Source organism: Pantherophis guttatus, chromosome 2 (assembly GCF_059756535.1).
Source record: "Pantherophis guttatus breed Tessera chromosome 2, ASM5975653v1, whole genome shotgun sequence".
Lineage (NCBI taxonomy): Eukaryota > Metazoa > Chordata > Lepidosauria > Squamata > Colubridae > Pantherophis > Pantherophis guttatus.
The window spans coordinates 184,281,748-184,295,378 of record NC_142064.1 but is presented as its reverse complement, the minus strand read 5'-3'; the positions used below and the strand labels follow the sequence as shown (position 1 = coordinate 184,295,378).

Sequence of the window (13,631 nt, the reverse complement as noted above, 5' to 3'; positions counted from 1 at the left end):
AAATGGTCCTGCTTAAGCAGGGGGTTGGACTAGAAGACCTCCAAGGTCCCTTCCAACTCTATTATTATGTATGCTGTACTGGAAACTTCCTTTTGATGTATGAGCGTTAAGCAGGAACTGGTGGAAAAATACTTCCTGGAGAAAGAGGTCAAATATAATATTGGGAATTATTTCCCTGCCAATAACTGTGCCTAATGGTCTTCATAATTTTTCAGTCCTTGCTCACAAGACAAATGATGATAGAAAATTCAGATGTAGCACAAAGTGGCACATAACATACATAGATCAAAGATCTCACAAGAGCACGTCAGCCGATTCAGAAAATTTCTGGCATAGTCTACAAAAATCAGGGCAGGGTATCCTGAGGCCATCTTGATGACTGAAAGCTAGTGCTAAATAACAGGTTGTGCCTAATTATAATTGTTCCAAAATGTTCTGCACTTTTTCCTGAAATGTCTAGCACTGATGACAGGATACTGAGCTAGACTGACCATGGCCTTGACCTACTTTGTTTATTATTATGTAACTCTTCCTATTTAGCTAGAGACAACATTCCTGCACTTCCTCATTCAGCATTCATTATCCCCAGAGAAGCTAGTTGTGTCATCTCATCTACTCTAGAATTGTTGCACATGTTTTGTTTCTATTCAGGTAACATTGAAAGAGGTGAGGTTTCTATTTGTTCTATGCAGGATTGAAAAAGTTATTTAGCTACATTCCACCTGGTAATTCTAGATTTGTTCAGAAGAAAGTGACTGCAACTTACTCCTTGATCAGAACATATGCAGGGCCGTAACTGCAATAGTAACTTCCTCAAGCTTTCTTACGCAAGTGATTTAGAGATTGGGGAACTGAAGTTTAGGAACTGAAACACACAAAGTACATAGACAGGAACTGAGAAAAGATTTGAGGAAAGCTCTAAATTCAATATAGTGCTACTAAATCAGATGGAAAATTAAATTTTCTAACCCTAACAACATTTCTTCAAGTGAACCCATTCATGTGTGAATACACACACACACAATTACACTCCCCCCTCTCAAAAGCTTCCATGAGGGAACAAGAAGAGCAGGGGTGCTATTCAGCAGGTTCTGACAGGTTCTGGAGAACTGGTAGCGGAAATTTTGAGTAGTTTGGAGAACCGGCAAATACCACCTCTGGCTGGCCTCAGAGTGCCGTGGGAATGGATTTTGCAATATCCTTCCCCCAGGAGTGGGGAGGGAATGGGGATTTTGCAATATCCTTCCCCTGCCACTTCCACCAAGCCACGCACACAGAACCAGTAGTAAAAAAAATTGAATTCCACCACTGAAGAAGAGCCAGTAACAAAATGTGCGTCATGATATCATGATGCAAACTTTGTGACATGCATACTTGTTAGAATGCAAATAACGAAGGGCAGGTTTGTATAGTGACATACAGAGCATAAGCATGCATACATTCACAAAATGATATATGTGCCTATATACATATACCAAGGCCAAATATTTTTCTAGAGGCAAGACAAATTTGAGGAGCTCCCTGTCTAGACTGGTTCCCCAAGTGACTTACAATTAAAATGCACAAGGGTGTAGGGTAGCATTACATGTTTCTAGTGATCTCTTCTGGTGTCTGGTAGCTGATACTAGTCATGATATACTTAATATATGGGTGATAAGGAAATTCCTGCAGCTTGGGCTAACACACCAATGTTGTACACTTCTATTGTTCTGAAGACATACAAAATATACTGCTAGATGTGTTCTCTATAACACCTTTGCTATAAATGTATTTTTCTCAATAAGTAGAGTTAAATAGTGAACAAACAATGGATTAAATAACCAAAAGAATCAGAGGGAAAACTCAAACAAGTCAGAAAAATGACAGGGTAAAGGTATATAATAGAAAAAAAAAACAACTTGAATCTGCGAGGCAGAATGTGCAACAAATCAATAAATAATTCTTCACTTTTACTGAAGACAATTGCCCTCCAGATAGTTATGTACTTAACTGCCTAAACTATTTGAGTTGCACCAATAGATGAGAATATTTGTAGCACTGGGTTGAACTGTAGTCTCTGAGCTTGGTTGTTTGCTTACAGATATTTCATTACCCTATTAGGTAACATCATCAGTACTACTGTGAGGAAAGTCTCAACTAATAATTTAGAACTTAGTACCTTGAAATAAATGTACATAAACACAACTGTGGTTTTTCTACTCCAAATGCCTTTTTATCTGCAGGATAAAGGCATTTCATACAAAGGTTTCTGATAAATTATTAAGACTGGCCCATGGAGTGCATATATCTTGTTCAATGAGTGTCTGTTGTTGTCTTTCCTGCCACAGATATACACAGGAAGCTGTGGTTGGTCTCTTATTTTCCAATGCTTGAAGTATGTGGGGTGAATAACTGTGGGATTTCTGTGATATGAAGATGCATACAGTACATGAAAACCATTGATAAAGCAGATCAGATGCTGCCACCTTTTGGTCAAAGAGAGAAATTGAACCTCAGGACATTATACAGTAGTGGTTGATTGATAGGAACCTGAGGTCTATTCCTAATCCAAGGGCTGTGCTGATTCATGACTGGCCCATGGAGTGCTTATATCTTGTTCAATGAGTGTCTGTTGTTTTTTTTGCCACAGATACACACAGGAAGCTGTACCTATATGGTAGGATCCCCACTATTAACTTCTCTCTTTTCCTAGAGATATCTTATTTCCACTTTGTTGTTATAATAAGGATAGGTTTTACATTAAGTTAGCAATGCTGGGTGACTTTAGGAGACTTTAGGAGACTAATTAGGAAATGAAAACCAGAAGGTGCCTGCTAGCATCTTTTCTCGCTAAAAAGCACAAGCTTTTGTGAACTGCCACTTCTTCATCAGATGCATAGACTGTTCTATGAGTTAAACTGGGAAGAAGTGGAGGGGTAGGGAGGGGACAGCAGATTGGTTAGACCAGGGGTGTTAAACTCGCAGCCCATGGGCTGGATGCGTCATGCACTGCCATGCCCACCCCCGGTTTAGTGAAGGGGGAAAAAGTCACAATATGTCAAGTGACGACAACATGACGACGCGAGTTTGACACCCCTGGGTTAGGCAAATGCAGGTTACACACAAGATGGATTGCAAGTATGTTTCCAGTTAACATTTCTACTGTGTTAAAAACCCACTGTGTTTGTTAAAACCTTGTAGACTGCCTGAAACTCTGAAATTCAGTAATCTCTCCTTCAATGGTACTGTTGGAAATCTAATCTTTCCAAGATAGTCATTCTAGGGATCTTCAAAAGTGTACTAGGACTTTGATATAGTATATATATTTTGTCCTTGTTTTGCCATATTTGTGTCCATTCATTCTTTTGCACAAACGTTGTACCATTTGTCCAGAGGGGCATTTCTGGCAGATGTTGGGATACAGGATATCCCATGTGAAAGTGCCTCTGATCTTGTGTGTGTACCTGCTGGGCTGGGGCCTCTGCTGGTGCTGTGGGTGTAGCTGATGGGGCAAATTAGACAACAACGTATGCTTGTAATCTATATCTGCACAACAAGCTTATCTTCCTTTCTTCCCTTCTCCCTTTGCCAATTTAAAGCCTACATCAATAAAGTCTAATCATTGTTGTGTGTGCTGCGTTCTTTGGGGTCTGTAGCTGGGGCGGTTCAGTCACTCTGTGCACCTGGTGGTGACTTACAGCCCAGATTCCTTTTGATTTTTGGTTACCAGAGACTAACATAACTCTCCTCCTACAGCAAACAGCAGCAAACTTGCATTGTCACAGCGGCATCACGTGATGTATTGCAACTCCCCCCCTTCGCTAAACTGGGCATGGGCATGGCCAGCGCGTGACACATCTGGCCTGCGAGCCGTGAGTTTGACAGCCCTGTCCTACAGTGTATACTGGGAAAATGGGCTATATTATCACAATCCTTGCATAGGTCTTAATTAGCTCAAGTAATTAGCTTCTCTCTCTCTCTCTCTCTCTTTCTTGTTGTGTTATTATCTCCCCTTCACAAGAAGTAAACACAGTGAGTAAAGAGAGGCAAGGCATCTGCTGGCTGGTGCTCTTTTTCATTCTCCCATTGGCCAAAAGAAAGACAGAGCACAGCCATGAGGCCCTTAAGAGGCAAAGACTGTGCCTATTGCAAATGCCTTGATGTTGTGTATAAATGAGGCTATGTTGCTTTAAATTTTGTTCCTCATAGGTCTGATATAAGATGTTGCATTCCCTACACATATAAACATCTCTGAGAATTACATGCTTTAGTTCAGAACTGTCAAAATCTCAGCCCGTGGGCCAGATGTGTCACGCGCTGACCACGACCAACCCCATTTTAGCGAAGGGGGGAAAAAAGTCCTGATACATCATGTGACACCACCGTGATGATGGGAGTCTGACACCCCTGCTTTAGCTGGTCCTTTGAAAATGAAATATTAAGCCAAAAGAGTTGAATTGTGCTACACAATGGGGCAGCGGAGGAGGAATAATTTGTAATCACCAGATGCTACCGAACTACAATTTCCATCACTCCATCCAGATTCCTTTAAGGGATTTAGTTATGTTAGCTAAGAATTCTGGTAGTGTTGTTTCAATACATGGACGTAAAGAACATCAGATCAGAGAAAACTGGTTTAGGTGATCCCTGGGGGATTGCTAGCTATGTTGTAAGGAGTAATGATAACATTTCAAATTATTTTCCTGCCGCGAAAGAAGTACTATAAAATGTTAGATTTCTATTTGAAGCAAAGTAACTTGCAGGAGTGACTGGACTTTTATTGTCATTTTAATTAGACATTTTGATGAATGACCTGGTAGAGAAGAAGAAGGCTGATGAAATGTCCAGATGACAGCCAGCCCCAAGGTGGTGTTAATACAAAGATGAAGCAGGAAATTATGTAGAATAAATTCAGTGACCTCATAAACTGGAGCAGCTGAAAGGGAATGAAATGTAAGAGGAGCAAGAATAAGGTCATGCCTTTGAAGGCAAACAATGGGTGCATTTGTTGTGTGGTGGAGCTCATTTGGAAACAACTGAACAGGAAAAAGGTTTCAGGCTACTGGCTGACACTCACCTATGAGCTGTCAGTGTGAGGAAGCTACACAGAAAAGGTAAATACAGATCCCAAACATATGACATGAAGCCTTTCTAAAGAAAATCAAGATCAGCAGTGGAGTCAAAGAATATAAGACTCTGCACTTAATTCTGAATGTATATGCGTAGATGGTAATGAATGGTTTTAATTCTTTCAAAATGTGATAAGCCAGCTCTATGACAGGCATCTGGTAAGGTGTGGTAAAACTGTAATAATAACAATTTGACAACATTCAATTTCAGTAGGGTATTTTCCCAGGTGACACATCAATTTGCCAAGTTATCTACTTTACAGATTCCTGTTAGCACTCAATACTTCTTTGATTCCAAATATTCAGATGAACACTAGATGGCAACAAAGAGCTAAGCAAACAAACAAAACCAAACAGGAGTCTTTGCTGTCATCTAGTGGTAAACTATATTTTTTTCAGTTCAGATTTTAGTTACTTGGGCTTTTTCATTTCATTCATTTATTTATTAAAGTTGTATGCTGCCTATCTCATTGATAAAGCAACTCTGAACTTTTAAAGGTGCATCTGCCTCCTCAATCCAGGCAGTTTCAATGGCATTTAGAGGCATAGCAGTCCCAAGAAAGTTCCACACCCATTTGCACGCTGATTCAGATGAGTCTGAGGACACAGATAAACCCCCAAGTGGCCTCAACGACTCTCTGAGAGCTGACAACTGACCCTCAGACTGCTAACAACCAGATGCAAAGAATATAAATTCCTCCATACCCCACTATTCAGTCAGAACTGAAGAAGATTTTTGGATGAGAAGTTAAATGTTTTCAATAAAATAAAATAAAATAAATAAAAGAAAATAAAAGAAAATAAAAGAAAGAGAAAGAAAGAAAGAAAGAAAGAAAGAAAGAAGGAAGGAAGGAAGGAAGGAAGGAAGGAAGGAAGGAAGGAAGGAAATAAATCCAGTTGCCTTTTGGAAAAAGTACCTTGGGACAACCATCACCTGGATGACTGAGAATCTCCTAGACATTCAGAAACTACATCTTTAAAATTTTACATAACAATGACAAAATAGAATAAATATAATAACTTAAGTCCCAATTTAAAATGAGTGCTAATATCATCATGTCAGCTGCTGAATGCCTTCCAGAGCAGTCAGGTTTTAACAGGTACCAGTGGAAGCCATCCTCATTTCAGAGGACAGTTTGTCCCAGGAAGAACTGTTTTCAGCAGATTTCAAATTGTACAGAATTATTGATCTCTGCTTGGCTAGATCAATAACTCTGTACAATATCATATTTTTAATGGATTATGAAGTGAAACAGAAAAACCAATTAAATAAAAAATGCATTTGATTGGACTATGTCTGTTGGGTACAATATAGCATGCATTTAACTTGCTATTTGTCATTATTTTACAATACAAACAGGAAAAGATAGATTTCCCCCTCTAGTGGCTTACTTTAGTAAAACAGTGGTTAAAGTATGGGTGAAGCATTTTGCTACTTAAAAGCAGGCTGTCAGATTTATTTCAAGTGAATAAATTAAATAAGGAAATAGGGAGTGTAGAACAAGCTAGAATCCCCAAGGGATTTATACAACTAATCAGGAAACACTTAAATGTTAGGCATAAAAAAAGAAAAGAAAACATGCAGCTTCTTTTCTAAGATTGTCCTGTTTTATTTGCTGTACGTTAGGAAGATGTAATCTGATGGCATCAGATTAAACAGACTGAGAGAAAATCCTCACGAAGAAGTGAGAGAGAGGGTTGTTACATGCCATTTGGGTCAATTTCACCTCAAAATTACAAATCCCTCTACCACTTAGTTTGAGATGACTGAAGTTTAATCCAATTGGGGTTACCAGGTCTGGACTGCAGATATCCAGATGACCACAGGATGGCAGCAAAGAGATAAAGAAACATTGCAACTCCATTGTGGTGATGGCACTACTGTCCATTTTTAGATGACTATCCCATTGCCCAATAAGATAAAAGATAAAAGATCTGGAATTCATAGGCTCCTCCTAGAGCAGGGGTGTGAAACTCAAGCGTGGGGTGATTAAATCTGGTCCATGGGGCCGGCTTGGAAATAGAAAAGGGCTGGCCTGTGGTACCTCTGACAGCCAAAACCCCCGTGCCCCATTTTGGCTGGCAAAGTGCTGTAGGAGGTGTCCATCCCGTCTCCTCCCCAGCTGGCCTGCAGAGAACTACAATGCTGATCTGGCTCTCGAAAAAATCCAGTTTGACACCCCTGTCCTAGAGAAAGATATTCTGTCACCTCCTGAAAGTGTGGATTTTTCACTCTAGATCTGATGTTCCTAATCCAAACCATTTAGATTCCATGAAGAAAGCTACTTTAGGGTGAATGTTTCCATAGGCAGCCAGCTTCTGCTTTCACAGACATGGAACCAAGTGAATCAAATATATTACTCTTTTGTGGTTCTGGTTCAGAGGAACATATTTCTGGGCAAGTGATGCATCAAGTTTTGGTGACACACAGTAATTCTTTTCATTTCCGTGATTATAGTCTGCAAAGCCAGACCTCTTTCAGGAAATAAACGATACCTTCTCAAGTGGGAATATTCAGCATTTTAAGTGCTTGAGTTGGATCTTCCTTTGGGGAAATAAAAGGCAGTCCCTGAGCTTCAGAAGAGCTTTGTGACTGAGAGAGGATGTTCTTATCTTAATTGAAATTCTTCAGTTGTCTTGTTCTAGGAATTCTGTCCTTGGCAGAGTCTTCATAAAGAAGAGTTTTCATTTTCCACATACTGTTACCATCACTACAAAGTGAGCATAGCCAGCAGATATTTCGCTCTATGCTTTGGATTTTGATGAAGGGATTTTTTTATTTGCTGACACGTGGAGGTTTCTTATCTGATTTTCCTGGGAGGGTGACTCTTTTTGTGGTTAATATCCATATCATGTGTTTTTTATAGTTATAAATGTGGGTCTTGTTCAATCACTGATAGCATGATTAGCATTAGTTCATTCTAGATATTATTTTCCAGCACTTTTCTCTTAAAAGAGGCCAATACTTCCTGGACTGTGGTTTTTTTATTTGCAGTCCTGTACACCAGGAAGATGCTTTAGAATAGTGGAATGCAGTTCTATGAAGGTTTGGAGCTATTACGTTGGTTAATGTACTAGAAATAACCTAATAGTTTGTAGCTTCTAATGGAAAAGATAAGAAATGCATTAGGGGGAGATTACTAGTAGTCAGATATCGCAATCATTCCAGTGCTTGCACTTGGACAACCATTATCAAAGTTCTCTTAAATGCTTCTTTCACGGCAATGTCACTCAGAAGCTGAGAGAAACACATCTTGGGGCAACTAGATTGGTGTCAGCATTTTTTCAGGAAAGAGAAGCGCCAAGACGCACTGCTACAGGAAATTAGGTCGTTATTTTCAAATGAGATGAAAATTGTTTTGCACCACTGACTAACATAATATTAAGTAATTTCATACTTAAGCAAAGGAAGTCAACAATCAAAATATTTTGATTTTAGGAATATAGGAAGCTTCTCTATTTTGAGTCAGACCATTGGTTTTCCTAAACTTGTATTTCAGGAGAGAGATCAGAGAGGCTTGAATCTGGTGATTTTTGGGTGCCAAAAATATGCAATGCTACTGAAGAAACGTAATAGCAAATAATGTGACTAATACATGATAAAATTACAGTTGTGTAATTAAAACTTATTTATAGGCATCTACATGTGTTTATACAGTATATGTAGCTCTTTCCAGGTGCTACTTGTGAGAAGAGGACCGAGTGCGCTTCAAGGTTTTGGTTATCACCTTCAGAGCGCTCCATGGCTTAGGACCTGGCTATTTGCGGGACCGCCTGCTACCACCAATAGCCTCCCACCGACCAGTACGCTCCCATAGAGAGGGGCTCCTCCGGGTGCCGTCAGCCAAACAATGTCAACTGGCGGCCCCCAGGGGGAGAGCCTTCTCTGTGGGGGCACCTACGATCTGGAACGAGCTCCCCCCGGAGATACGGAGGATCCCGGATTTGCGCACCTTCCGTCGCATGCTTAAGACTTTTTTATTTCATCAAGCTTGCCTGGCCTAAATCTTCTACCCTTTTTAAATGTAAATTTTAAATTTGTTTTAAATTATGGGGTATTTTAAATTTGTTCAGCCAAATTATTTAATTCGTTTTTATTCTATTTTAAATTTTTGTATTTATGTGTTTTATTCTGTGGCTGTTCACCGCCCTGAGTCCTTTGGGAGTAGGGCAGTATAGAAATTTAATAAAATATATATATATATATATATATATATATATATATATATACACACATACATACATACATACATACATACATACATACATCTATATGGTGAGAGGAACAAATCTTGCGAGTTTACCAGACAGATGGCATAGGGAACAAAACTGTTACAGAATCCATAAATCCTGCTACAAATATTTTGAAACCTCCTCCCAGAGGGGAGCAACGGACTGTCCAGTAAGAAAGCTCCTTTACCTTTTAATCTTTCTTCACATATTAGGAAGAATACAAGAGCAAAGTTCAAGAATCAGCCCTGTATCTTAAATCAAGAATGGATACTAGTGGATCAGGGTTATCTGGTAGATTTCTGAGTGACCCACAGCGAGGACTTCTGATTCAGAAATACTTAACAAACAAAAAACTTTCTAATCCATTCCAGCAATCTGCACATGAATAGGCAGATTACCCCATGGCTAGATTTATTAAGAATATTTCTTAATGTGGGGGCACCTACTATCTGGAACGAGCTCTCCCCAGAGATACGGAGGATTCCGGATCTGCGTACCTTCCGTCGTGCATTTAAGACGTTCCTATTTCATCAAGCTGGCCTGACCTAAACTTTTCCTCTTTTTAAATGGGAATTTTAAATTTGGTTTTAAATTATTGGGGTTTTAAAATGGTTCAGCCAAATTAATTTAATTTGTTTTATCTCTATTTTAAATTTTGTATCTATATGTCTTATTTTATGGCTGTTCACCGCCCTGAGTCCTTCGGGAGTAGGGCGGTATACAAATTTAATAAAATGAAAAATGAAAAATATATGTAGAAAAGTAAGTCTACAACCATACTTGCAAAATCCTGGATGAACACTAGCTGGCAGTAGAGAGATACAAACAACTCTATTCCGCAGCACAGATCTGGAAGGCATACCTTTGTCTTTCTACATTTTCCTGTTACACAAGTAATTCATGAAAAAGATCTGGAATTTGTATATCTCCATCTAAGGAGGGACACCCTTGTTATTTTATGCTGAGTAGTCATGTTGAGACAGTTTAATACTCAATCTGGCTAACATAGTGACTTCCAGAGAAATACCAGGACAGGAGATATAAGGAAGAAATCTCTCAAAGAGACTACAGGTATCCTCATTTAGTGACTGCCTCACATAGCGACTGTTCAGTTAACACGGTGATGAAAAAGTAACTTTGGGACCAAGCCAAGCCTTCACAGATCTGTAAAACAATGAGTTCATAAGCTCAGTTGCAGTTTCACTTAGTGACCACTTTGCTTACAGACCATGTTGCCAGTCCCAATTGTAATCATTAAATGAGGATTACTTGTAATGTTAGCATGAGGATATGAGTTCATGTCAACGTTGTTTCAGGCCTCTAATGTTGTCTTAACTTTATATGCATAATCTCTTAGGAAATGAGTTGGCAAATAGGCAGCTATATAGTGTACTAATCAAACTAACCAAGTCTTGGTTTGGGAAAGCACCACTGAGTACTAGTTTGCTTGCATATAATATAGCTGCTAAATCCTGATCAGGCTGAGTTGTGTGAACACAGTCATAACGAACCTATTTTCATGATAATCACAATTCTTGCTACTTTGCATGATCTTGTCCGGTGATATTGCTAGTTAGTTAACATCATTATGGTTGCTGACCAGTACTATATGGTGCTACTATTCATCTGCCTATGAAGAACAGGGTTATATTGTAAACCATTTCATCATTTGGGGAATCCAACCATCACTGGACCAATATAATTGTAATGGTCCCTCCCCCCTTGCAGTTTTCAACAGTATCATAACTGGACTTCAGCCTTCTCTCCTGATCTGACAACACTGACCTTCAGCGCTCTGATTTAAGGAGAGGTGTGCTGTCACATTATGTAATGGAATTACAGTAGCTTTTCCACCTCCTTAAACCAATCCTGTGTTGCCATAGCTTCCAGTTGGGTGGAATCTCTGATGCTTTGCTACACACTGTCTTAGAAGCAAATTTAATTATGTTATTCAGTGAAAGTTATAGGCACAGGGGGAACCACAAGGTACGATTAAAAATGTCAAGATGGCAACCATGATGTTGCATAGCTCCATACTAAAAATCAGGCGGGGCTTTATTTTGGCAGAATTTCTCTATTGGAGAAAAGTCCTGAAACTCTACGCTCCTGAGTTCTGATCAGTGGCTGATGCCCCTCTCTTATCCAATGGAAGCTCATGGGGGGGGGCACTCCCTCGACCCCTTCCTTTGGACCCCACATCTGCAGTGGAGAAAAAGGGAAAAGGCAGAATAATAGGAAAGCTGCTTTGTTCTATGTTTGCTCCAAACATTTTGGGTTTTGGATCAAAAGTAAAGGTACAGACTGAACACTTGCCCATATATTTTTTTTATACGTAGGGAAGTAATTAAGAGGGCTCCTTGGTGCTAGGCCCCAGCACTGATGATGTTACCTAGTTTGGGAAATGAAAGGTCTGCAAGAAAACAACCAAGCTCAGAGAGCACCAAGGACCACCCCTAATTTTAATTCTGAGCTCCAAAAATTCTTAGTAATTAAGAGTATAGAAGCTCTTCACCAAACTAGTTCCTTCCAATCCAACACCAGTGGTGTTGAGATTGCAGTTTCCACAATTTCTAGCCAGCTTGGCAAAGCTGGTTAATAGCATTATAGTTCTGGGCCGCGGAGACTTCGCTCCCCCCCCCCACCCGTCCCATCTGTCTGCGATTCCCAAGATCTGCAAATCCGACCATAAAACCCTTTAGCCGGCCTTGTAAACTTGCAAGGAAGCTGCGGCTTCTGGAGCTCCAGCGGCGGGGCGGAGCCTCCCCACCTTTCCCTGACAGCCGCGGCGGCCTTCCGCGGGGACGAGGTTGAGTCGGGAGCCCGCGGCTCGCCTCGGTCGCCCATTGGTCGGTCTCCCCGCCCACGTGCCGGGTTTGAACTCGCGCTCAGGCGGGAGAAGTGGCAGCTGCCAAAGGCCGAAGTCTGCCTTGACGTCCCTCGCCTGCTGCTTTAGGAGAGCTCGGAGCGGCGACCCAGCCACCCCCCCACCCACCCCGCGCGCTTTCCGACCCACGGGGAAAGAGACCCCTCGCACGCGCCTCCCAGCCATGGGCAACGCGGAGTCTGCCCCGCTGGCAGCGGGGATCCGTATCGGTTTTAGCAGCGGGTCTAGCAGCTCCTGGGTTTCCCAGGTCCTTCCTCTGGGTAAGTGTACCTGCAACACGAAGTGTCAGGTAAATGCGTTCGGACGACACCTTGGACGAAGTAGCCAAGCACGTTTTAACTGACCTTAATTGAAGTGGCTAGCTTAGGGTTTAGCTTTTTTCTGTGAGCTCAGAACAGGTTGGTTTAATTGGGCCACCTATGGAAGCTATTGGTTTACAGGTTGTGCACCTATGGCTGATCCTTGACAGTTTTGCATTAAACCTACATAGAAATAATAGGTAGTCTGATGTTCTCTATCTGTGCTGAGCAACAGTAACTGGTGATTTATGGGCTGTGCTGAGCGGGATTTTTAAGAATTCTCAAATTATGGAAGATACCACTTTACCCTTGAATGGGTTTGGGAGCAGGCATAGAATTTGGGCAATACAGTAGAAAGTTCCAGATGGGTTTGAGCTACAAAAAGCAAGATTTTGGAAAGAAACCCAACCAACACCCCACCCCGCCTGGAGCATTGCGTACTGTAGGACAAGCCAGCTTTTTATAGCTAATCCGGTAGTTAGGTACTTGCCTCCAGTCATCTGGATGAAATACATAAGGGTGGAGTTTGTATCATGACATCACCACACATGTCATTTTGATGTGCAGTGGACATTTTTATTTATTGTACAAATGCAGGCTGAAGGATAAAATAAGACAAAAGAGAATAGTCAAGTAAGACAAAAAAGGCTAGTAATGAAACTGCACAGAGATAGAAAAAAAACTTACATAATACACTCAGTTGAGTTTACATATCCAGTAAAAGCCTCATGTGATTTGGTTTTGGTCCTCTGAAACACCTTTATCTTAAGATTCTGGAAAGCCAGCAGTGAGGCTTCTCACCTAATCTCCAGTGAGTGACTCATTCATAATAAGGGACTACAGTTGAAAAGTACTGCTTGTGAGCTCTGAGCTCCTGTATTTCCACTGTAGAGGGAAACCATGGTATATATGGATGGAAAGTCCATGTTGGATAAACTAGATGGCTCTACTTCTCTGTGAAGAAGAAAGTCCTGTTAAGTATCCTGGTGCCAAGGCATTTAAGGATTGGTAAGTATTTTTAATGGCACCTAGAAACCTATTAGTTTCTAATATATGGGTTGCCCCAATTTATACTTGTTGCATTTTATGTCCCATATTGAATGCATT

The 13,631-nt window shown here is 40.7% G+C and overlaps 1 protein-coding gene across 1 annotated transcript in view; it reads left to right on the top strand.

Moving 5' to 3' along the window:
- The first annotated feature begins 12,198 nt into the window (after nt 1-12,198).
- The window catches only part of NEURL1B (neuralized E3 ubiquitin protein ligase 1B), a 227,578-nt gene continuing 226,145 nt past the window's right edge, over nt 12,199-13,631 (top strand). Inside the window, exon 1 of the mRNA XM_034405530.3 lies at nt 12,199-12,485. Coding sequence (XP_034261421.1) covers nt 12,389-12,485 — 97 coding nt within the window. The 5' untranslated portion in view covers nt 12,199-12,388. The remainder of the gene's footprint in view (nt 12,486-13,631) is intronic.